General features: G+C 33.3%; 1 protein-coding gene across 5 annotated transcripts in view; it reads left to right on the top strand.

The window, feature by feature from the left end:
* ogfod3 (2-oxoglutarate and iron dependent oxygenase domain containing 3) overlaps positions 1-25,025 on the top strand; it is a 242,509-nt gene that overhangs the window by 4,376 nt on the left and 213,108 nt on the right. For all 5 annotated transcript variants that reach the window (XR_015503492.1, XR_015503493.1, XR_015503490.1 and 2 more), the window contains 6 exon segments: positions 680-755; positions 2,099-2,141; positions 4,584-4,648; positions 5,102-5,158; positions 6,597-6,750; positions 11,332-11,455. Coding sequence is in view for 1 of the 5 variants with exons in the window: in NM_001130772.3 (NP_001124244.2) it covers positions 680-755; positions 2,099-2,141; positions 4,584-4,648; positions 5,102-5,158; positions 6,597-6,750; positions 11,332-11,455 (519 nt within the window). In the remaining 4 variants the exon portion in view is untranslated.

The following is a 25,025-nucleotide window of genomic DNA, read 5'->3' as shown; positions in this document are numbered from 1 at the left end:
GAACGAACATTACTTTGAAATAGTGTGCATTGCTGTATTGGATGAAACATTTTCCCAAACAACTTCCAGAAGTAGAAAGCTCAGCTTGAACAAAGTCAGCACCTGTGCATTCCATCGGCCTAAATCATGAAGTTGGATATTTGGTGGGAGGCCAGATCTCTGATTGACAGCTCAAAGCCTCCCACACAGGACTCATTACCGAACCTCACACCAGCTTCAAAAAGCTGCAGGCAGTACGAACAAAGCAAGTGCTGGGATTAACAAGCACTCCCTTGGCTCTTGTTCATCCCACTCTCTTTACGACGGGTGTAAATAAGCTCTGGGAAAGGGAATGGAGTGGAATGGTCCCAAAACTGTGATGGTCAATCTTATGGATTCCTCCAGGATTTCCGACTAGGTTTTATCAAGTGGCATGGGAAACTATGATTGGACGTATAGACTTGTTGTTAATTGAACACCCCGCTGTGAATATATCCTGACTGGAAGCACCACCTCTTTGACAGGATGTTGGATCAAACTCAGTCATTATGCAGTACATTTTATAGGGCAATCTTCCTTTCTGAATGTGCAATTGAATATGCAGTTTGAAAAGGGTACAGGCAGGGGCGTAGAGCCAGTTTCTTTAATCACCGTCATAATTAATGAATCGATATGAAAGGGTAATGTATTCTGTCCTCAGGTTGCACTCCAGCAAAATGCGGCAGAGCCATTTCAGACAGTGTTGTGACTTTGGAGGAGACGCAGAAACTTAGAAGGTACAAACACACCAATAAATATATGTATACTCTATCATTCTCAAGTTTCAACTCAGTAAGATTTTTCTCTATTTATTTTGAAAGTTACAATTTTGATGGTAATTAAGTGAGAACATTGCGGATGTATGAGCCTGGGCCACAAAACCATAAGTGTCCTAAATTTGTCCACAACAAAACAATATACTATTAACAATGTTGACAATAAATACGGGAATGACAATCTATACGTAAAGAAAACACATTACACACATGTAGACACAGATACACAAGTACACAGTCAAAAAGCTGTTCACATAGTTTGACTGTTGGTGATAATTATTGTAGGCAGTATTGTTTTAAGTAAGAGTTTGGTTAAAGTGCATGCTACATCTTGCTGGTATGCTTTCAGGGGTTAGGAAAGTGTTATAAATCATCTGAAAAATACATTTTATATTGATGTATGGTTTGTTAGGATTGGGCAAATATTTGGCTGAGGTTCAACTATTTGAAAACCTGGAATCTGAGGGTTCAATAAAATCACAATATTGGGAAAATCACTTTTTTTTTTTTTAAGTTGACAAATGTTCTTGGCAGTGCATATTACTAATCAAATTTGGATACATTTACAGTGAGACATTTATAAAATATCATCTTGCAGCATGATCTTTACTTAATATTCAAATTATTTTGGGCATAAAATTAAAAAATATATATTATGCTGACCCATACAGTTTATTCATACCTATTGCTTTTTCTGTGCAACGTAACACAAGGGTCACATATGTTATAATAACAGAGATACAAAGTAATGTTTATTGAAAGAATAATAAAAAAGTATGTTTTAATGTTTCCATAAAATATGAAGTGTAAGCTGAGAAAATATTATATACTATTGTATATATTGTATCTTTTATGCTTTTGAAGGAAAACTGGGTCATTTTGAGCATAAGGGAATCCTCCTGGTGTGGCAGAGTTTCTCGCAGTTCCAATACACATCTCTGCCATTTGTCTTACAGAAAGCATGTGTGTTTTTACCATGCACAATTATTCTGCTCGTGATCTTCTTTCATATAACTTTGTCATGTCTGGTGTCATTTTACAGTTTATGACTTCACTGTTGCAGTGATGAAATCAACAGGGACATCTGTCTGTCTGTCTGTCTGTCCGCACACACACACACACACTTAAATTTCTATGTATCAAAATTTTGTATAGTTTTGTTTTTCTGTATATGATATTTTGATATACATAATAAATAAATAAAACACACACACGTTATGTGAAAAACTTTTGTATGTGATTATTTGCAATTAATATTTGCCCATCACTAATCTTTTTTCAATAATATTTTTACTTTTTTACAGATTGGCTGAGCGAGGTTTATCACTTGGTGGATCAGATGGTGGTGTGAGTAGATCATCTCCCGTTCATATTCTTACATCTGGTTTTGGAATGGATCACATTTTGATCCATTATTGAAACAGCAGTTTATAAGCACTAGAGGGCAGTACACACTATGGCTTGGGCATTTGCTGGAATAGAAATCCTACTACTTAACCATTCTGTGTCTAGATGGCATCATATTGTTTGGTGTTATTGAGTTTGTACAGGAACTCTCTCATTAGGTCTCTCATTAAGAGTCTGAGAAAATTGACGTTTTCTGTTTTAAAAGCAACTGTTGTGCATTTGATGGGAACAGTATGTGTCAGTGTCAGTGGTGGTTGAGATTGTGTTTTGCATTATTATCAGATTAAGCTCAGTTTGCCAGTTCATCATTTTGTGGTTGAATGCTAAAATTCTGGAAAAGATGAGAGCGGAAAAGGACATGTGGTGCTTGGTTCTGGACTAAAATATCTTCGGTTGTATTTCAAAGGCTAATGATTGTGTCAGGGGTTTGGAATGACATTAATTAATTAATAACATTTTTTCACTTTTGGATGAAATAACCCTTAAAACCTGCAGCTAAATTGGTCACTTACAAAGTGCATATAGTAATATGTTCTATTTAGACATTAGGTCAATTCTATTTTTATTTGCAGTGAGTGTTTGTTTACTATTGCCCAGTGGAAATATCGGAAGATAGCCCTCCCTGCTCCTGCCCCGAACCATGAAACCATTAAAGGGGCTTTATTTACACTTTTGGAATATTTGATTATATACGTACTTTGTGATAACAACAAAACAGAATGTTTTTTGGTGAGAGGAGGTATATTTAAACTTGGGTCAATTGCATCAACATATTCACTAATCTTACTCAGACAGAGGGGAATTGTTTGTCATTTTACTGTTTAACTCTCTGCGGTCTGAGGTGATTTGGGGGTCCTTTTTAATGCTTTGAAATATCCTGACATTTTTGCTTGTTTCTTAAACTTATATTATTTGATACACAAATAAAATTTAAGTATTCTTCTACAATAATATGTGAACTATGTATTAGGGCTGCACGATATTGGAAAAAAATCTGATATTGAGATATTTGTCTGTGATAAATATTGCGATATGAATACAGTTTCACAAGATTGTTTGAATATCACTATTTGACTGTTTTCCTGGCAGTCTAACTGAATGCAGGTTCCAAAATTTAATAATCACAATGCAAAAAAATGCTTTTTTTACTTTGTCTTATTTTTAGTCAAAAAAAAAAAAATCTTAATCAAGTAAAAATGTTTTGTTTTCAACTTCAGAAGAAGTAAGATTTTAGAAGCAAGAATAAAGAGGCAAAATGAAGAGTTTTTCTTTAAAACAAGCAAAGTTATCTGCCAGTGGAGTAAAATAATCTTGTTTTTGTTTTAAAATGTAGATTTTTGGACATATTTTGCATAAATCCTAAAAATTCTGTATGAATACAGTAATTAAATACAATTCTGTAGCTCCTGTTCAACTATAATCCAGACTCAACATTGCATATCTTGCATATCTTAAAAAAATCAAGAGTGAAATGAAATTGATGTGTTTTATGTCGTAGAATAAAACGTTAAAGAAAGTATCTTGAGCTTGTGTTAGACTCGAGCATTATTTAAGCGATTTTACAGAAATTCCATTGAAAAAACCTTTTGACTTTGGGACGAGGGAACCGGAACAGCTAAAATGCGAACTCGCTTCGGGGTTTTTGCATACAAAATGGCGTCATAGTTCCTCCACTCTATTGTCAGAAATTTTTGTAAGTCTTAGATAACATCTTTCTGACCCCAAATTTTTATACATTACTTTTCAAAATGTCCACCTAATTGTCAAGCTGTTGATTTATAATTTGCAGTTACACGCTCGAAGTTCCCATAGAAAACTGCATAGCTAAAGCATGTCTTTCTTTTGTTGACTTTTTCACCCCTCTTACGTAAGAACCCTGGATTACTTTTATGATGTTCTCTTCTTCACCGCATCACACAGAGAATATCTAACGTTAAACCTGTGTAGTGTTACATAAGGCGAATTTAAGGTAGAAACCGAATCTGAGATCTTACAAGAAAAAAAAGGCCTTTTACAGAGTGTGTCCAGAGGGTATAACAGAGGATCCTGCGGAGTTTTTAAGAGCAGATCTGCCCCATCATGATGATTTATGAAGTGTGTGGAGACGGAAAGCAGGGAATACCAGGACTGAGAGGAGTCCATCTGTTGACCTTATGATGGAGCACGAATTACAGCAATCTCAGCTGGTCAAGTTTTCGAGTAGTTGCAAGCCATATTAAGTCGTTGTTCTTGGAATTTATTCAGACCAGAGACACTAGGGGAAAGCGTTGAGATTTTTTTGTGTATGTTTTTTTTCTCTCAGATATTGACTATTTTCTTTTGAAAATGTTTTCACAGATTTTTATTTTCTTATTATTATTTAATTACATTTTTTCCCCACAGGCCTCCATCCTGGACCTTCACTCTGGGGCGCTCTCTATGGGAAAGCAGTTTGTGAATATCTATAGGTGAGAACAGTGTGTCTTCATACAGTGATGTCGTTTCCAATTGAACTCCAGCGACAGCTTGATCTTTCCGAATCATAACTCTATCAGGCCTCTGGTGGTGCATTTCATGTGCACATCAAAGTTATACCCCTGGGCCTGAGGAGCAAAGTCTAAATCAATGGTGGCAAGGATGGAATGGCTTTTTAGCTTCCAATGCTAAATATCATGTCTTCATCTTTTACACCTGGAGTTTTTAGACACTGGTGCCCACACACAGGCTGGGGCTGTGCTGGCAGTTACTGTGTACAGCTGGCGCTTGTTTTTATCCAGGAGTGCTTGTGTTTGGATGTGATGGATGGTGGTATTTGAGTATTTAAATAGCTGCTATGCTATATTTTACATGTATAAAGTGATTGGTTTGATGCTGTTTTTATTTGTAAGTTTTTAAAATTATTTTTTTCTCTTTGTCGTCAGATATTTTAAGAATGAGATTAAGGAGGTTTTTACCAAAGAAGATTTTGAACTGTACAGGTGAGAAGTGTGGAAATGTTGGAAAATATTTATAGGCATGTTTTGGGGGCCAAATAATTGATTAGTTAATTATTAAATTTATTCAAATCTACTTAAAATAATTATTTAATTTTTACATTTTTATTTATAATGCAGGTATCTGATTTTGTAGTTCAGGATATAGTTTTACCCCAATATCTTGCGTATGCATATTTAAATTGTTTTTGTATTACTTGAGTATATTAATTTATATATATTTATTTTTTTATTTTATTCTATTTTTCTTTTATTTTTAAAGTTTATATCTGTTTGATCATTATTTTCTCATGTATTGGAATGTGTAAATGCAAAAAGTTTTTTTTACTTCATATTTTAATTTTATTGTTTTATGTTAGTATATAAAAATTTTATATCCATTTAATTATTTATTTTCTATTTTAATTGTGTTTTTATATTTAGATCTGTTTGATCATTCATTACTCAGTTATTGGAATGGGTAAATGAAAAATGTTTTTATTTTACTTCATATTTTAATTGTGTTGTTTTATATTTAAATTTTTATATCCATACAATTTTTGTTCTATATTTTCTTTTTAATATTTATATCTGGTTTGATCATTCATTCATTCATTCATTCATTCATTCATTCGTAGGTATTGGAATGAGTAAAGGCAAAATGTTTTCTTTACATATTTAATTTTTTTTGTATTATTTGAGTATATTTTATTTTACATCAATTTATTCATTTATTTTAATCAAATTTTGAAATTTTCTTTTTAATATTTATATGCGTTTCATCATCAATTTCCTCGGTTATTGGAATGAGTAAATGCTAAATGTTTTTTTTTTCCTTTCATATTTTAATTATTTTGTTTTATTTTTGAAGAGTGTATTTTTTATTTTATTTTATTTTATTCTATTCTTTATTTTACTTTTTAATATTTATATCTTGTTTGATCATTCATTTTTCAGTTATTGGAATGAGTAAATATAAATTAAATTGTACTTCATATTTTCATTTTATTGCTTTTTTTTCTGTATTTATTTGTCTATCCATTTTATTTATTTATTAAAAGGAGCTTTTTATTTTAACTTTTGTTTTGGCTTTACTTTTTATTTTAGTAATCCTCTTTAGCCGCGCCACAACCAGACAAACCTCTGAGGTCAACGTGTTTATTTATAAATGGTGCAAGTTTTACACCCTTAGTGTCACATTTTTATGTCACAGCATATCAAGTTATAAATAATTATAGTTTTTTTGAAATCAAGAATGTGTCTGGTTACTAATTATTCATGCATTCCTAAATGATTAGTCTGCTAGGCTTATTGGCAGTCCCCACTCTAGCTGGTCATGAAAATCTCCGGTTTTATAATGCCTATTATGGACACGCATGAATTAAAGACCCACTGGCAGATGTCTACTATATAAAGAAATTGTATGTGTCCTGTTTTATACCAGTGATGTCCGTGGCCGAATTCAAAAGGCAATATCAGAGACGTTTGGTCTGGACTCCAAACAGATGTACCTCACCAAGCCCACCTTCTTCTCTCGCATCAACAGCACCTCTGCCAAAACCACTCATGATGAGTACTGGCACCCTCATATAGATAAGGTAACAAACGAATCCAAAAACACTCCAGAATTAACTTTTAACTCGTATCCGAAGAATTTTTAAGAATCAGTGATCACAAATTTCTGTTTCCTTCTGAACATAAAGCGAAAATATCTACACACACAAAGGCCCAGATGTTTTGAACTAGCTTTTGCTGGCCACATTGCAAAGTTGACATTTATTAATAAATAATGCTTCACATCAAGTTAGTTCAGTGACTTGGAATAACTTAAGAACTTTAGATGCTTGTCAAGGGAGGCAAATCTTTAAAGCAAAGCACAAAGGGATCTGGATATAAATAATGAAACTAGAGTAATATTATATTCATGATGTAACCATGCATCAGCTAATTATTACAGATATGAAATTAATTGGTGCTTGTCTCCAATTACTGGCGGATGGGAGATCCCCGAGCACTGTGAGGGGCTTTATGAACCTGATGAATAAAGTTAAATCAGTTTTTTTCTTGGTTAATAATGCATTTATAGTCTACACAGACTAAAGCTGCACAGATATGGTTTAAATGTATTTAAGATAAAGATGAACATTTAATTCTGCAACATACATTTCTTTTAGTGTTTTCATCATAGAAAATGCAATTAAAGTGACTTTAGTTGCTTTTTCGTACAACTAAACATTTAAAGAGCCCTTATTATACTTTTAAAAGGGTCATATTTTGGTTTTTGGGGTCTCCAACAACAGGCTGATATGCATGCAAGGTCAAAAAACACTTTCATTGTCTTTTAGCATGCATTTATTTTTACCTAATTATCCCAGCTACTCCCATATGATTAGTTCAGCGATTCATTTGTTCCCAAACTTTTCCTTAGCGCGATGCTAATCGCCGCTGATTGGACCGATGACAGTTCTTTGTGAATGGTCGACAACGTTCAGCACGAAACAGAGTGAAATGCCCACCACGGCTTATCAAAAAATTGAAGTAGTCAGAGTGCATAATGTATGTTTGAGCATACCTGCCAATTATCCTGTTTTTCCTGGGAGTCTTCCGTATTTCAGACCCATCTCCCGCCACTCTCATGTTTTGTTATTTAATTCAGAAAACTCCCATACTTTCAAACTTTGACTAATGAGCTGTATCATTTAGCTTCATCTGTGTGTGTCTCTGTCACTGACTGCTGTTTATCTGATGTAATGCATGAGAAGCAGACATGCACACTGGAGCGGTGGGCAGGGAGAAGCAGCTTATTTGGATTTAAAGCCACAGTTGTAGCTAGTGGCTTTAAATCCAAATGAGCTTATTCTCCCAGCAAACAGATACACTCAACTCGGACTCTAAAATGCTCAGATTCTGAAGGCTATAATAGATTATCTGATCAGTATTTTGAGCTGAAACTTTACAGACACATTTTGAAGACTCCAAAGACTTATCTTACATCTTGTAAAAAAAGGTAAAATAGGTGCTCTTTAAATTTGTCATCAAATGGTTCTTGTTCAAGTACATGCAGTATTTATTTTTTGACATACACTGTAAAAAATGCTGGGTTCCACACAATTTATTTTTGTTGGGACAACATGAAGGAATTAAGTTAACTTAATAGTTTTTACAAATTTAGGGTTGATTGAACATTAAACAGGTAAATTGCCCCCCCCCCCACCTCCACCCCCCATTTTTTTTAACAATTGTGTCATTTCAGCTCAGTTTAAATAAGTAGGTTGAAATAGCAAACATCATTTTTTTAAGTGTATTTTTGGTATATTCTGTGTTACACTGAATGGCATTTTAAAATAAAAGGACATATTCCTATCTAATGGAAAGGTAATGTAAAGGAATAGCTCACCCAAAAATTTCAATTGCAACAAGTTTTATACAGGTTGAAGCATAAACAAAAACCAAGGTTTTACTAAAAATCTTTGATGTTTTATTGATTAAGAAATCAGCAACACCTTTGATGTTTTGAGGGTGAGTAAATAAAAAGTGAATTGTATTTTTTGGGTGAATTATTACTTTTATGATTTATTTAACTTTTACTCTGATGGTAGAAAAACTTTTTCGTCTTTACTCATTTATACAAGAATAACTTAAAACAATAAATCACATGCCCCAATGTGTTAATTTATTGATTTTCATTGACACATGCTGATTAATGTGACCTTTACACTTTCTGAAAGACTGACTTAACTTTCAAATATTTCAGCAGTGAGCTGGCCAAATAAAAAGAATTATTTAAGAGAGGGTAAAATGCCCACAGTAACATGACTGTCTGTCTCAATCAGATACAATTACAGATACACATTTATAACGAGCCTCAGGAGGGGCCAAGACGTGCGGTTTGCCACTGGCCTAATTGAAACTTCTCTAAATTTCTCATGCATTAAAAATGAGAGTGCTCAGCAATATTTGCACCATAATTGGTGATAGTAGGTATTGCATGTTTAAGTTCTGAACTCTTTATTTGACCATGTTTAAAATAGCGCTACAACATTACCTTTAAAAGACATGATTTATTTTTAATAGAAAACCTAATGTTCTTACATTGCTTGCAAGCTGTGAAAGTGAGGCCTTAAGGGAATCATTTCATGTATGTCTGGTGTTTAGAAATGCGGCTTTGATCTCTGAATTGGTTTTGTTCTTTTCTTTGTGTATGTAATTGTTTCATTTTGTTGATGTTTGTATGCTTGGCTGTGATGCATCGGAAGAGTAATATGCTGAAGATCAATTGCATTTCTGTTTTGATTCCTTCATTTCGCATGAGACAAAAGATGAACATTAATGATGTCATTGTAGCTGCACCTTTTGATTTTTTTATTGAAATGTAATTGACTGATTTGCGTCATAACCTGTTGTTTGCTTATATAGTTTTCCAGTTAACTCGAATTGGCTTGTGTTTATAGAAATGCATTACGCCATAGTGATAATCTGCTGTGCTGGTTGGGTTTGTCTGTATGGGATGAGGGATGAAATTTATCATTTGCAGCGTAATAAAACAAATAAGCGTCTCGAATGCTGAGTGCACTCCCTCTGCGGTAGGTGTGTGGAATATTCCTTATTAATCCGTCTCTCACAAACCACTGGAAACAACGTATCGCCACCAAAAGACTGCTTGTTTTAAACAGTAGATTCGATTAAAGCAGTTAAAAAGTGTGATTCGACATGCCGAGAAGTGACGCCTGTGTGGTTTGGGATCACTAAAGAGATTCCCCTCATAAAACAGGACTGAGTTTAAAGTCCCAGTGATGTTGTTAAAGTCTAGCACTGTTTTTTTTTTCAGTGAGCAAGGATATCTTAGGCTTTCCTTAAGGGCTTATTTGAGAGATTTTATTTGACTGAGTTTATAATAATTGCTGCAATTAAAAATAAAGTAATTACTCAATAATGAAGGAATCTGCCAATCATTTTGCTTTCCGAAAAATCATCAGCAGGTCATCATCAGTTTGGCTCCTGCTGCAGCTCTCAAGAACAAAATTAAAATTCCACTGACTGAAATTAATTATTAAAACATGCTAATTAGTGCTTTTGGCTCATGCCGAGATCTATTTGAGGTTTTATATATACAAATGAAGTCAAAATTATTAGCTGTCCTTTTAGTTTGTCCTTTTAATTTCTTCTTTTAAGACTTTTTCCACAGCATTTCCTAAAATATATATTTTTTTCTTGAGGGTCTTTTTTTGTTTTATTTTGGCTAGAATAAAAGCAGTTTTAAATAATAAAACAACATTTTAAAGTTAATATTTTTATATATTATAGCTCACTTAAGCAATATTTTTATTCCATTGTCTACAGAATAAACCACTGTTATAGACCATTTTGAGGGATGTAAACAAAAACAATAGTTCTAACGAATTTTTTGTTTTACATTTTTAATTTCTATAGCTTCTGAGAATCTAAAAAGAGCCACATATTGACATCTAAGGTTATGGTAGCTGTTTTAACATGATATTATCATTGAATTGCTTCTTCTCACAGTTATAAAATAGTTTGATAACAAGCGGGAAATGTTCATGGGCCAATGACATAACCACATTGAAATGATACATGACTTGCCTAATTACCCTAATTTGTCTAGTTTAGCCTTTAAGTTGCACTTTAAGTTGAATATCAAATCAAATCACTTTTATTGTCACATCATCAGCAGCACGTGTGCTACGATGAGTGAAAAGCTTAGGTGCTGGCTCCAGACAGTACAAAATACAGACAGTGCAAATAAATTGACAGTGCAACATACAGACAGTGCAAATACAACGACAGTGCAAAATACAACAGCATACTCCCTAAAAACAGGACAATGTAAAACTGACAGCGATATGTACAATGAATAGATGTCCACATAGCTGTAGGCAGTATTGTTTCAAGTATGGATAGGTTAAAGTACAGTGCATGCTACGTTTAGTGTCTTGAAATATATCTAGTAAACTATTTTGTACTGTGATCATGGCAAACATAAATCAGTTATAAAAAATTAGTTATTAAAACTTATGTTTAGAAATGCATTGAAAAATCTGTTAAAAATAAATTGGGGAAAATATATATATATATACCATGAAGCTAATAATTCAGGAGTGCTAATAATTTTGCCTTCAACTATATATACAATTGTCTAAGATGTCCCTTTCTTTCAACAGGAGACTTACGGATCCTTTGACTACACATCTTTGCTTTACTTGTCTGATTATGGGTTGGATTTTGGTGGCGGACGGTTTGTGTTCATGGACCCCAACAGCAATAGAACGGTGGAGCCACGTGCTGGTAACTACAAACAATAGCACACACATTATCTGGTTTTGTATGAAATTAAGAAAACAATACAGTGTGTTCGGGCAAGATAAGACTTTAATTAAGGCTGTCATTTGATGTTAATGAAATAAATCGAATTAATGATAAGACTAATTAAATGATTTGCTGATTAATCAGACTAATCACATGTATTCATGTTTTGAGAAACACCTTATGAAGAAATCAGTTATTGTGGTAGATTAGTAGAGGATTAGTCAATTAATCGTTGGATCCATTGTACTGAACATAAGGCATTTACTGACCTTCAGAAATCAGTGGAATCAAAGTCAGGCTTTAAATAGTATGCTTGGGGCCAAAAATATGATTGTTTGTCCTTCCAAACAAGCTAAATATGTAGTGATCTTTGTGTAACATAGACTTTTTTAGCGTATGGCAGACCATCAACCTTGGAGAAAAAAAAACTTTTTAATGCTATTGTTTTTTTTTGTTTCCGCTGCATTCTCTTCTGTTTAGAGTTATTAGCTCATTTAAAAAAAGACATTGATTTATGTTGAATGTTGAAAAACGGACCACATACTAGCCCCTTTCACACATACAGACCTTTCCGGAAAATTGCCGGCAATTTTCCGGAAAGGTTGTATGTGTGAACAGGTCCTTTTTGAAAATACCGGTAAATTCGTTCTGGCTATTTTCCGGAAAGAGAAGTTGTAACATTACCGGCAATTTGCCGGAATGCTGCGCTGTGTGAATGCAGAAGGAAGATTCCCGTAATAAGCGCGTACACGTCTAGAACGTGCTGACGTGAGACGTCTGCTTTAGCCAATCACAACGGTCAGACGCATTTACGTCTGCGCGGTTTGTGAGGATAAAAGCCTTTGAATATTTTTCCAGACACATTTAGCTGCTAGAAGTTAGTCGGATAACGTTTATATGTTCTTCTTAATGCCAACTGTGTTAATAATCATCAATGAGATGCTTATGATAAGCCGTTGTTTGTTTACCTTCAAGCTTTACGTGTGCCTGTGAGCGCCTGCACACGCACATATTATGAACATCTCGACATGCGAAAGTGATCCTGGGAAAGTTGTTCACAATATTGATCATCCACAGAGTTTGTAATTTAGTGAAATGTTTACAAATACAAGCGCAGCCGTTTAAAGCTCATTTGTGGTGAATGATGTCAGAATTTACCGGTATTTTGGAATGGATGTGTGAATGCTCTTTTCCGGAAAATTTCCGTAACATCCTCGCCTGTGTGAACAGCGCTTTTTTCAATATACCGGTAAAGTCGTTCCGGAAATTTTCCAGAAATTTACCGGTATCACTGTGTGAAAGGGGCTACTGTCTTACAGTATGTGTACAAGAGATGGCACAGTGTCTTGAATTTTAACAGTTTTTCTATGTAACCTTGTGCTTGACAGACATGCATGGCAGTTATACACTTGTGTCTTTTGCAATTTCAACTTTTACATGCAGTGCTGCTCATCACTGTCAGTTGCAAACCAATGGACCGATCAGAAGAGATGTCGTTGCTTGCTTCTGTTTACAGTAGCATGTTGGCATGACATTTGAAGTATAGCATGGCAGAATCATTCCTGAGCTCTGCATCTCATTTTTAAATGCAGCAGTTTTTGTTTGGTGACTGTGACCAAAATATTTCGATATTACTGACATAGACATGCTGTTTTTCTTTGATATGAATTAGTCTTTTAATGGTTTTAGAGCTGCTTTTAATGGTTTTACTTGTCTGCGCTTTTCTTTTTGTTTTATTTATTTTGCTCAAAGTTCGTATATATATATATATATATATATATATATATATATATATTAATCACATTTAAAAGACTGAAACTTAAAACTGAAGCTATTCGAATGTAAAATTAATGTAAACGCAAGACAAAAACTATTTAAATTCAAAATAGAATTCATTATTAGAATTTTTGTTTAACTTATAACACAGATGTCTTCATGTAAACAATATACCCACAATAAATCATCAAGATCCTTGCTTAACAGCCATTTTATTACAGAAATAAAAACACAGGCATGTTAATGCCATTTGAATTTCAAACCAATCCATGCCAATAAAGAAAACATTGATTTCCATGTTGGATTCTAAGTGGACTGCAAGAAATGCCAAAATGCAAGTATTACAGATATGTAAAATAATAATAATAATAATAATAATAATAATAAAGTATTGAATACAAACAAATTGTACTCATTGCAGGGCTGGGACAAAAAAATTGGCCCTGGCATTTTGGGCCTTAGCAGCCCACTGCATCAATTAAAATCCTCCCCATCTGTGCACGCCCTTGAATATGTTTACCAACTCCCATTCTATAAATGCACAAAAGCCAAATATAGGAAATAACGAGAGTTGACAAATAAAAACTTAATTTTTAATTTTTAAATTTTTTTTTTATAAAATTATAATCCATCCTGGAAATGTGGGTGCCTGTTTTGAGGTAGCCTAATAAATAATTAACATAAAAAAACTGCCTGCTGACGCGCACAGTTAATGTTGATTAATAAAATAAAGATAAATAATAAAAACAATGTGTCAGAGACCTTTAAAAAAATGTTTATCGCAACAATGAAAAAAACAGAAATGTGCGCACATCTAGAAAATCTTAAAGGCAGGTGCACGATCAAAAAACAAACATTAGTAATTTAACGCAACAATGAAACATCAAATGATGCTAAAAGATTTTACATTGTCAATCAAATGAACTTAAACAATTAAAAAATGCAACAAATATTTGTTTGGCCCCGAACTACAAAACTAAATGTAAAAAAAGTTGCTTAAGTTGCACACTAGTTTGGTCATGTATAAATATCATTTTAATAACCATATTATATAAATATTATTATCACTCTAAGTCTACATCATGCTGACAATCAAAAACACAATGTCATGATATCTCATGCGATTGTCTTCTGACCGAGTGCATCCTAAAATACATGAATGACACTTCTCATAGAGCTTGTGAAGCAAAAATTCTTTATAATTTGTAAAATAAAGACTTGCAGGTTAAGGAAACAGCATAGGAGGAAGTTACCACAGGCCGTGGTGCAGATTAAAAGTAAAAAAAAAAAAAAAAAAAAGTATATTTATATGGACCGATAGGTAACTAGATAGAATAGACAGGAATATATTGATCTGTGCCCCACTGCTTGCTCAAATGCCTGCTCTCTGCTTCTGCTCTCCCGCGGACCCGCGCGTGAGAAACAGGCGTGACTCTTGGCTATTTTAACAAATACACACCTACGTTACAGAGAGCCCAACATGGAAGTTTGTGATTGGGTCAGCCCAATGTCAATAAAGAAAAGAACCAATGGGCTGCAGATTATGTCACATGGCCGCTCTGTCCGGAAAAACATCTTACTTTCAGAGCGTGACAGCTCACAGGGCCGTGAATCACTTAGGCAGAAAAACATGACAGTCTGCTAAGAGTTTTATGGGCTGATCAGATCATAAGAAGATGATCAGCCCGGCCCAAAAAGTACGTCGACCTTGCGGGAAACTGCCCGGTCTGCCCCTGGCCACAACAGGGAAAAAAAAAAAAAAAAAATTGCAACTGCGTAAATTTTTTTTATGTACACATGCGTTAACGTGTTAATTTTGACAGCACTAATATATATATATATATATATATATATATATATATATATATATATATATATATATATATATATATATATATATATATATATATATATATATATATATGTATATATGTATATATATATATATGTATATATATATATATATATATGTATATATATATATATATATATATGTATATATATATATATATGTATATATATATATATATATGTGTATATATATATATATATATGTATATATATATATATATGTATATATATATATATATATATATATATATATATATATATATATATATATATATATATATATATATATATATATATATATATATATATATATATATATATATATATATATATATGTATATGTATATATATATGTATATATATATATATATATATATATATATATATATATATATATATATATATCATATCGCAGCCTCTTGCGATTAGGTAATTGCAATGTTCCAAATCACAGTTGTAATTCGATTTTGATTTATTGCACAGCTCTAGTCTAAAATTCTTTTGAATACTGTAGTCTCATGACTCATTAGAATATCTAAACAATACTAAAATACACAAGGCCAACTCAATAATCATCATTAATTCAGCATTGAGAAAGGAAGAGAAAAAAAAAACACATAATGGGAAAAAAAGATGATGCGTGTTTTTAAACTTGTTTTAAACTTATAAAGTAGCAGATATGTCTTTTTAAATTACTGCTGTTTTTATCCATGAAATTGTGACCTCCCAGAGAGAAAATATATTATTAATTTCTACAGGACTGTAATTATTTATATTTATGCTTATTCTTAAGTTAAAGGTTATATTGGAAGTTTTAAACAAAAGGAGTCATGATCAATGCCACATACCTTGCGGGATCATCCCAGAGCATCAACACAGTGGAAAAATGTGTTAGGCTAATGATGATGAACGGGCCTTTACAAGACTAATGCTGAGCATGGACAACAGCGACAGAATTAAATTAAGCTGTGTTATTTCCAACATGGGCTCATTTAAGGCTGTTTGATTTAATTCATGTAAAGCTATGTCTTTGAGGCATGACTTGACGGATTATGTGTGCATTTCTTAGCTCTGGGCATAAACAGCATCTTAAGCAATTATGTGATGCATGTTGTTTGTGTCTTAATGGATCTTATCTTCAATACAGTTTATTCATCAAAGCAGAGCGAGCAGTTTTACATGTGAACTTTTTTACATGAGAGATGGGTTGTTTCTCAGAGGATTTCTACAGTATGTGCACTTTCAAACCGTCCACAATAAGATCAGAAAATCATGTATTATACAACTAATACCCAATTATAAATAAATGTATAAATGTATCCATAAATTATTATTTAATCAGCATCAAATGGAGTATCACAATGCTCTTATTGATGCAAAAAGGGAATACTACTAGTGTATCATTTGTAGTAATTCCAACTCTAGAACAGTTAACAATCTGAATGGACCTCACAGTAAATTCACCCCCTCGACTGTCGAGCTTTGTAATGATTTTTAAAATTTCTTTACTGCAAAGATTAATTATATTTTCACCTCCGTTACCTGTGATCCTGTACCTATATACATGTTGAGCCAATACCTCCTCCTCAAGCAAGTCTCATGACTTTCAAAGCTGTTGACTGTTGATTTTATTGCAAAAACTGTTAATGAACTCATCATCATGTGATCCTTTCCCAAGAACTTTTTATCTATATTTGTGCCCCACATCACCGCTGTTGTGAATGTATCTCTTATTGCTGGGACAATTGCACTTGCATTGAAAATTGGTGCCGTTACACCGACCCTTAAGAAACCTTGCTGTGATAGAGCTGAGTTGCCAAACTATCTGCCTATTTCTAATCTACCTTTGTTGGCTAAAGTTCTTGAGCGTGTGGTTGTATAACTGCATAACCATCTTCAAGTAAATACTTTGTTTGAAATATTTCAATTGGGCTTCAGATCGGGACACAGTACTGAAACAGCTATAGGGTCAGAGTCATTAGTGACCTTCTAATTGATGATTCGAATGCTTGCAGCATTTTAATGCTATTAGATCTGACTGCAGCATTCAACACTATTTGTCACAACATATTGTTGACCAGATTTTAAAATTGGATTGGCTTATCTGATTGGCTGTAAAATACTGACTATTGGCAAAAATGCATTAAAATAATCACTATAAATTGATTACATTTGTACACCTGTGGGCAATCAATTGGTACATAGAACAAAAAGTCAAAACTCAGTGTAAACAAATGAATCCTGCACACTATCAGTATTTAAACTGCTATACTATAAACAACATTGATATACATCAATGTATATTTTATCCACATATAACAAAGGCAAAGATGTTTACATTTTATCTTTACACATTTTTTAAAAAATTTTTTGCAAAATTTTGCTAATAAAATGTTCCTTTTTTTTAAAATACACTTTCTCAAACTGATGTTTTTTTGCAGCAAATTAGCATATTTAAATTTATCTTTGAAGTCAAATAAATAAATTTCTTTTGGTTTAAATTTCTTTTTTTTTTAATAAATTATCTTTTTAAAAGCTTTCAAACTAGAAAGCATACTACATTAGTCTACATAATAGAATTCTTTCAAAAAGATTAGGGATTTAAAACTTTCAAATGACGATTTACATTAGCATAAATTAAATATTAAATACATGTATGTAAACGCTCGCAGCAAAAATCTTTCTTGTTTGATTATTTTACACCTAATGCCCACTGGCGGATATTATCCTTTGCTCCTGAGCATTGAGATGACCTCCTGCCAGACATGGTGTTATGTCTGCTAAAATTAAGATCAGTCATGCTCTGGGGGAATGTGGGAAGTAATGTTCAATAAAACATCAGGCTAATTGATTGTTTATCTAAAAGGTTTCCTTTTAATCAGGTTTTCCACGGGAATTTTGTTCAAGTGTTGTCCAAAGTGTTTGACTCCAAAATAAGTATACATAACAGTGTATATATACAACAAATATACTCCTAATATTAACATCAGCATGCTCGATCAATGTGATTGGTTCGGGCTGGGGTGCGTCAAGGTGATGTGACGCTCTGCACATGTTGGTAAACAGATATCAAAATGGGAAAATGCAAGTTTGCATACTCCTGGTTGGAGAAAGATGGGGTTAAACAATGACTGGAGCCTGTTGCTGAAAACAACCATGTAATTCATTCTCTCTCGAGTTCTGTTAAATGGTTATGCTCTATTGATTTATATAACTGCAACTGTTTATTAACAACTGTTTATTAAGTTAAAGGTTTGATTCTGATTAGAAGGCGATGAGGTCTTAAAATATTCTGTGAAGGTCTTTTAAGGTATTAAAATTACCTTTAGGATTCCTGCGTATATCCTGTTAATAAAAAGAGGGGGGAGGGGGGGGGGAGGGGGTGAATGCACAAACTGCAGGTGAATATGAGGATAAATATAGTTATCAACACGCTGATTGACTGAAAGTGTTTTTTTTTTTTTGTATTACAAGTTGTTTAAAATCCTATCATTACATATTCAAATGCAGCATTGTTTCAGTAAATATGACATTTTATTGCATCAAAGATTGGATAAAGTCGGCTTCAAAATTCAGAAAAAAACTCACTAGGTATTTTCAGTCTCCTATTATTTCTATGTATTTCACATAATGAATCCAGACAATTTGATTACTACTACTACTACTACTACTACTAATATTAATAATAATAATACTTTTTTAAAAAAGATTAAAATATATGTAATCAGGCAAAGTATGTATGAACATATGCCTCTGTAAAAATGTTAATGATGTGCATATGGTTAAAATTGTAATGTTTGGTGTAAGTACTGATTTACTGTAAGTGCTGCTGAAATAGAGATTTAAATCCTTTTATAAAATGTAGGACTGAAGCTTCAGTCACAAATCAATAAAGTGTGATATAAGTAATGCCTAACATTTAAATTAGGATGTTGTCTTTACACTAGCCCTAAAAAACACACTCAGGTTCTAAATGTACTTGAAAATTGACAGGTTCTAAATGTACTTGTACTGTGAATGCACTTCCTGTAGTAAATTGTGATGTATGCATACTAAATCCAGTTGCATAATAAATCTGTCAGGAAGATGCATTGCCGGTAGTGTGAACTTTAAGGGGTTAGTAATTGGCACCACTGAGGTCCTGTCGCACCCTTGAGCCATTTTACAGAATCATGTTAGTGGCTTTGTGAATGCATTGAAGTGGACAAGAATTAGCAATAATTATCCCTTTTTGTATATCACCGCAAAGCAACATGGGATAGCTGCCGCTATCGGAGCGGTTGCAGCTGCACTCTAAACGCTCTTTATGGCTAGTTTTACATACCTGCTCTATGCACTAATTGTTTTGTTTTCTGTGCTTGGCATTTTGATAATGTCTCATGTTGACGTGCTCCATGAATAGCTGCCTGATTATTTTGTCTGCATGGAGAAGCCGCTGTTTTCTCTTGGCTTGTGCATTCGTTTACCTTTCGACTCCTTATTAGAATCTGTCACTTGTGAGTGGATAATATCTGCTGTTTTTCAACTCGGTTAAGGTGCGCTTGGATAAGTGGCTTCATACTATAATGATAGAAACTGTCATGCTTCTTTCTTTAAATTCTGCCCCCGCGTGTCACTGCTGGGCCTGTGAGAAGTGTTTTGCCACGTCGCATGTCATTTGATCACGCAGGGCTCTGTGAACCTATTGAAGCACGATGGCAGGTGACTACAGATAAGATGTGCTTTTGCATGCATATTTACAGAGATATACATCTACATTATACATACTATGTAATACAGTCACAGTGTATGTATATATATATATATATATATATATATATATATATATATATATATATATATATATATATATATATATATATATATATATATATATATATATATATATATATATATATATATATATATATATAATGTCCTTTTTTATTTGCCAGTAAATTTATATGCATTTCAGCCTAATATTAAAGCATTTAATTTATTGATTATTTTTGCTGGAATTTATTATAAAGTAAATAAATTAATTAATGTAATGATAGTATATAGTATGCATCATCCATCAGTCCATCCATCCTTATATGTCTATTTATATACAAGTTAATAACTAACTACACACATTTATTTTTACACTTAGTATAGTTGAAGAAAAAAAAATTAAATACCTTCCTGTGATTTTTATTTATGATTTTTAAAAATATTTCCAAAGAGCTGTTTAACAGAGAAAAGATGTTGAACACATTTTTAAACATTACAGTTAAAAAACTTGTTTCTAATAACTAATTTCTTTTATCTGTGCCATGATGACATTACGTCATATTTTACCAGTTAATTTACAAGATACTAGTATTCAGCTTCATGTGCAATTTAAAGGCTTAATCGAGTTAACTAGGCAAGTTTGATTAATTAGGCAAGTTATTGGACAACAGCGTTTGTTCTGCAGCCAATTAAATAAATTAGGGATGCTCAATCAGAATTTTTGCAGCGGATTCCGGGTACTGATTCCTTGTCATGGTGATCGGCCAATACTGAGTACCAATTCTAACACTTCAAGCTTTAAAACGCATTATGCAAATTTTCTCTCCAAGTATGAATTTTAAAAGAAGATCTTGCCTAATCCAAGAGAATAAATTAAGGATGCTTCATATAATACCTAAACACATCTCTTATAACCATTTAAATATGAACGTGTTATGGCCAGAAGCAGCTTCACAGAAAATAATTCATTCATTTTACTTTGGCTTAGTTTGCTATTTATCAGGGGTTGCATGGCTGAATGAACTGGCACAGAAAATAATTAAACACAAATATTAAAATTGCTAAGAAAAATGACAAACAATGGAATTTGGAAACAGTGCAAATGATGAAGAATTCAACATGTCTTAATTAAGATATATATATATAATTTTGTATTTGCATGTTATATATCAAACCTCATATCCTTTTTTTTTTCTTTATAGCATCAGCATCACTTCCAGCCTTAAAATACCTGTAATGCATTATTCATCAGCTCTCAATGTTTACATGTCTACATTTCTCCCTCCCGTTGTGCCCCGTCTCCAGCTTAGGGTGTGATGAGTTTTGAACGCCTTCTTCCAGCTTGAAATGAATTAGGATAGAGTGTGCTGGCTTTTACCGCTGGAACGTGTTCCTGTTCACTGGGTGCCAAAGCGATGAGCTCTGTTGGTGCGTTCATTATCCATCAGGTGAGGCTGATGAGCCCTGATCTTCACTAAGGTAATTATTAGTCTGATGGATAACTCTATAATTATAAGCAGACTGACAATCAGCCTCCCTCTTTCATGATGGATGTGAGAAGGAGTGATACTGGCCTGTTGTGTGATATAGTGCAAAATACTGAAGTGAGAGGAGAATGGTGCCAGTATTGACATAGGAACTTGGGCTGCACAATATATCATTTCAGCATAGATAGCACAATGTACAAAGTTTATCCAAATGTATTTAGAATACATTTCTGCCATTTTACCTGGAAGTCTCTTGTATATTGCATCCATCTCCCAACACTCTCCCATATTGTTATTTCTCCCAGGAAACTCCTGTAATTTGTATGGCCCAAGCTAGTTATGAATATACAAGTTTCCAGACCTGTTTGAAGCTCATCACATCACACAATTGACGAAATATTCAAATCTCAAAGCATTTTTTTTTACCTTCATCTGGCAACATATACATGTTACAATACAGTTGTGCTTTTGTTTTCAGCTATGTGTGTGTGTTTGTATATGTATGTGTATATATATATATATATATATATATATATATATATATATATATATATATATATATATATATATATATATATATATATATATATATACAGTATATGTATATATACATACATACACATATATATATATATATATATATATTAGGGATGTAACGGTATTGTAAATACCGTCATACCGCAATAGAATTTTTTTTCCGTAAATTCTATTACCGTAGTCGCATGACTCGATAAAACTATAGGTCTTCTAAGAAAATTTGCTCAGGCGAATGAAGCGAACGAGAGGTAGCGGAAACTACAATTCCCATCTGCCCAGGCGTGGCCATCATCCTTTGCGGTCTGTTGTCGCTACAGATCCAGTAATGCGGAAATGGAGTGTGCTCCTTGTAGCGGGGATGAAAAAGAGCTGGAAATGATCGAACCTAAAGCGGGTGTTGTCGCGTTTTGATTAGCTGTGTTGTCGCGCCTATGTGTGCACGTCCCTGCAAGTTGGGGAATACGACTAATAACAGTCATGGGGACTGCAGAAACACAGCACACTGTTCAGATTGATGCAGACATTGACTTGTACCGCAAAGAGACCTCTATCTCACTCATGGCTTGTCCTCTCAAGTGGGGGAAAGACAATGCACAAAGTTACCCACTGCTGTCAACCTGGGCCAAGTCATATCTATGTCCCAGAAACCTCAGTCCCAAATGAGAGGGTTTTTTTTTGTTGCAGGGGACATTGTAAACACCCAGAGATACCAGCTTTCACCAGATTATAGTCATATAATAATTCTCCTTAAAACCCATCTCTGTGTAAATGAGTGAGTGAGTGAGTGATTAAATGTTGAATGTGATTTATGGTTAAATGGTTGAATGTGAGTTTTCAACAATACTAAATTGAAACTTTATTTTTTACATGGTTTAATAATTTTTTGTTATTAAAATTGAAGTTCCTGTTTCAAAGCTTACAGATAGATGGCTAATTTGTTTGTCATTGACACTTTTGGCACTTTTTTTGGAGTATTTTTTTGTAGTTTTGTTTTTCCTGTAAATGATTCAATAAATACCGTACCGTGACATTCATACCGAGGTATTACCGCACTGTGAAATTCTGATACCGTTACATCCCTCACATATATATATATATATATATATATATATATATATATATATATATATATATATATATATATATATATATATATATATATATATATATATATATATATATATGAGCAATATCACACGAGTAGCAGTGCGATATGGCTGTATATCGGCACTTATATATGTATTGCGTGCGCCTTAGTGCCCCCACCAGTGCCAATATACAGCCATATCGCACTGCTACGAGTGTGATATTGCGTTTATACAACAGTTTGACGGCATAATTGTGTATATAAAAACTAAATCAAACATGGAGAGTCTCAAAAACCCTTTTGTATGAGGAACTACTTTCTTCCACCTTGGATTCAAATCATAAGCTGACAGTTAAATAGCTGAGCAAGCATCTTTTATACTTTAGATCTGTAGTGTCTGCTTTTTGCTGGTTGTATGTGGGCGGAGTAATACCCAAAGGGTAAAGAGGCTTTACGGGTGCTGATATTACTTAAATATATCACGGCTATCTGCCAATCAGATTCAATAACCAGACAGAACTGTTGCGCGCGCGTGCGTGCGTGCGTGCGTGCGTGCGTGCGTGCGTGTGTGTGTGTGTATGAATGATATGTATGCTAATATGTAGTTTATTGATATAACACATTTATACAACACAGTTATTCAGGCTATATTTAACTGTTGCCAAATTAGGTTTATAAATTAAAAAAACTACCATTAAACAGTACCTGTCATAAATAGAACCCTATTCACCACCAGAAGGCGGAACAATCACTAACAGGGAGAGTTTTTGCTTTCACAATCCAAAATTGACCAAGAAATCCAACCTTTGCACCAAATAGCTTTGGCTATTCAGCTGTGTAAGGGAAAATTCCGGTAATTTTTTATAAATTTCAGCGAATGCACTACTTATGCACCATTCTATGCCATTTTGTTGGAGAAATAGTATAAGTATGCGATTTTGGGATGCATCTTTTGTCATTTGTTTTAAAGACCTGTGACTGTTCCACATTTCAGGAGAGTTTAAAAGCTCAAGAAATGATCATGCTTGTAGCTTTAACAAAGATTATTTATATGATGATATGTGTGTAGTTTATTTATATAGCACATTTAAAAAAATTGCATTGCCCAAAGTAAAATAACCAATCTGAATACAGTAAGACAACTTAAACTGAAAGCACTTTTTATTTATATGCTCTGTTGAATTTCGGTATGCTTGTAATTTATTAATGATATCTTATGCTAATGCACTGCCCTGCAGAATCATCCTAATCAATAAAAAATTATGAATTCTTTCCAAATAGAGCTATTCATCTGGTGAAATTGCATTTATTTTGCAGAATGTTTTGCAGATAAACAAGTATCACAACATTCCTTTTTTTTCCCATGTTGTGCGGCTCTAATAAGAACAGTGTGAAATAAAAGATTAGATGAGAGACACACTTTAGTTTTGTTGCACTGGATGAATCTTCTGGGATCACAGCTGCATGTTCTGATTTGAGAGTTACAAAAGAGCGACGTGATCTTGGCCTCATAGGGTTTCAGCCAGCTGAGGAGTTTAGAGGAGGAGACAGGTGCATTTTTTTTTTTATTGTCAGGTGGAAAAACTAAAGGACTGTTATTTTTGGCTGTGTTCAAGTGTGTGGTGAGGAAATGGGTGCAATTCAATGGCGTCCGACGTAGTAGGTGATGTGCAAATATTGAGAGAGATTTTTTTGAAAGCAGAAAGACTGTGGCTGTGTTATGTTTTTATGGCATGCGTTTTAAGGTTTTAACATTAGCTGTAGTTTCTTTATCTTGTGTTTGAGCTATTTATTCTAATAGCAAGTCTCTTTAGAGCAAATCTAGTGTAGTCTATAAACAAGTCTGAATGATGATTATATATTAGCCGATCAATGTTTAATTGTGAAGTCTAAAATTTCTGTTCATAATGTGAAGGGATTCAATTCCAAAAATGAAGTCAATATGAGTTACATATTAACAAAAAAGTCATTTACATTTAGATTTGACCCATGTTGGATTTAGTTCAAGATGCATTATGAATATCATTTCAAAACCCAATTGTACTTAAATTCAATTTAG

Source organism: Danio rerio, chromosome 12 (assembly GCF_052040795.2).
Source record: "Danio rerio strain M-AB ecotype USA chromosome 12, GRCz13ab, whole genome shotgun sequence".
Taxonomy (NCBI): Eukaryota; Metazoa; Chordata; class Actinopteri; order Cypriniformes; family Danionidae; genus Danio; species Danio rerio.
The sequence above is the reverse complement of the archived record's forward strand: the minus strand, read 5'-3'. Positions and strand labels throughout refer to the sequence as shown.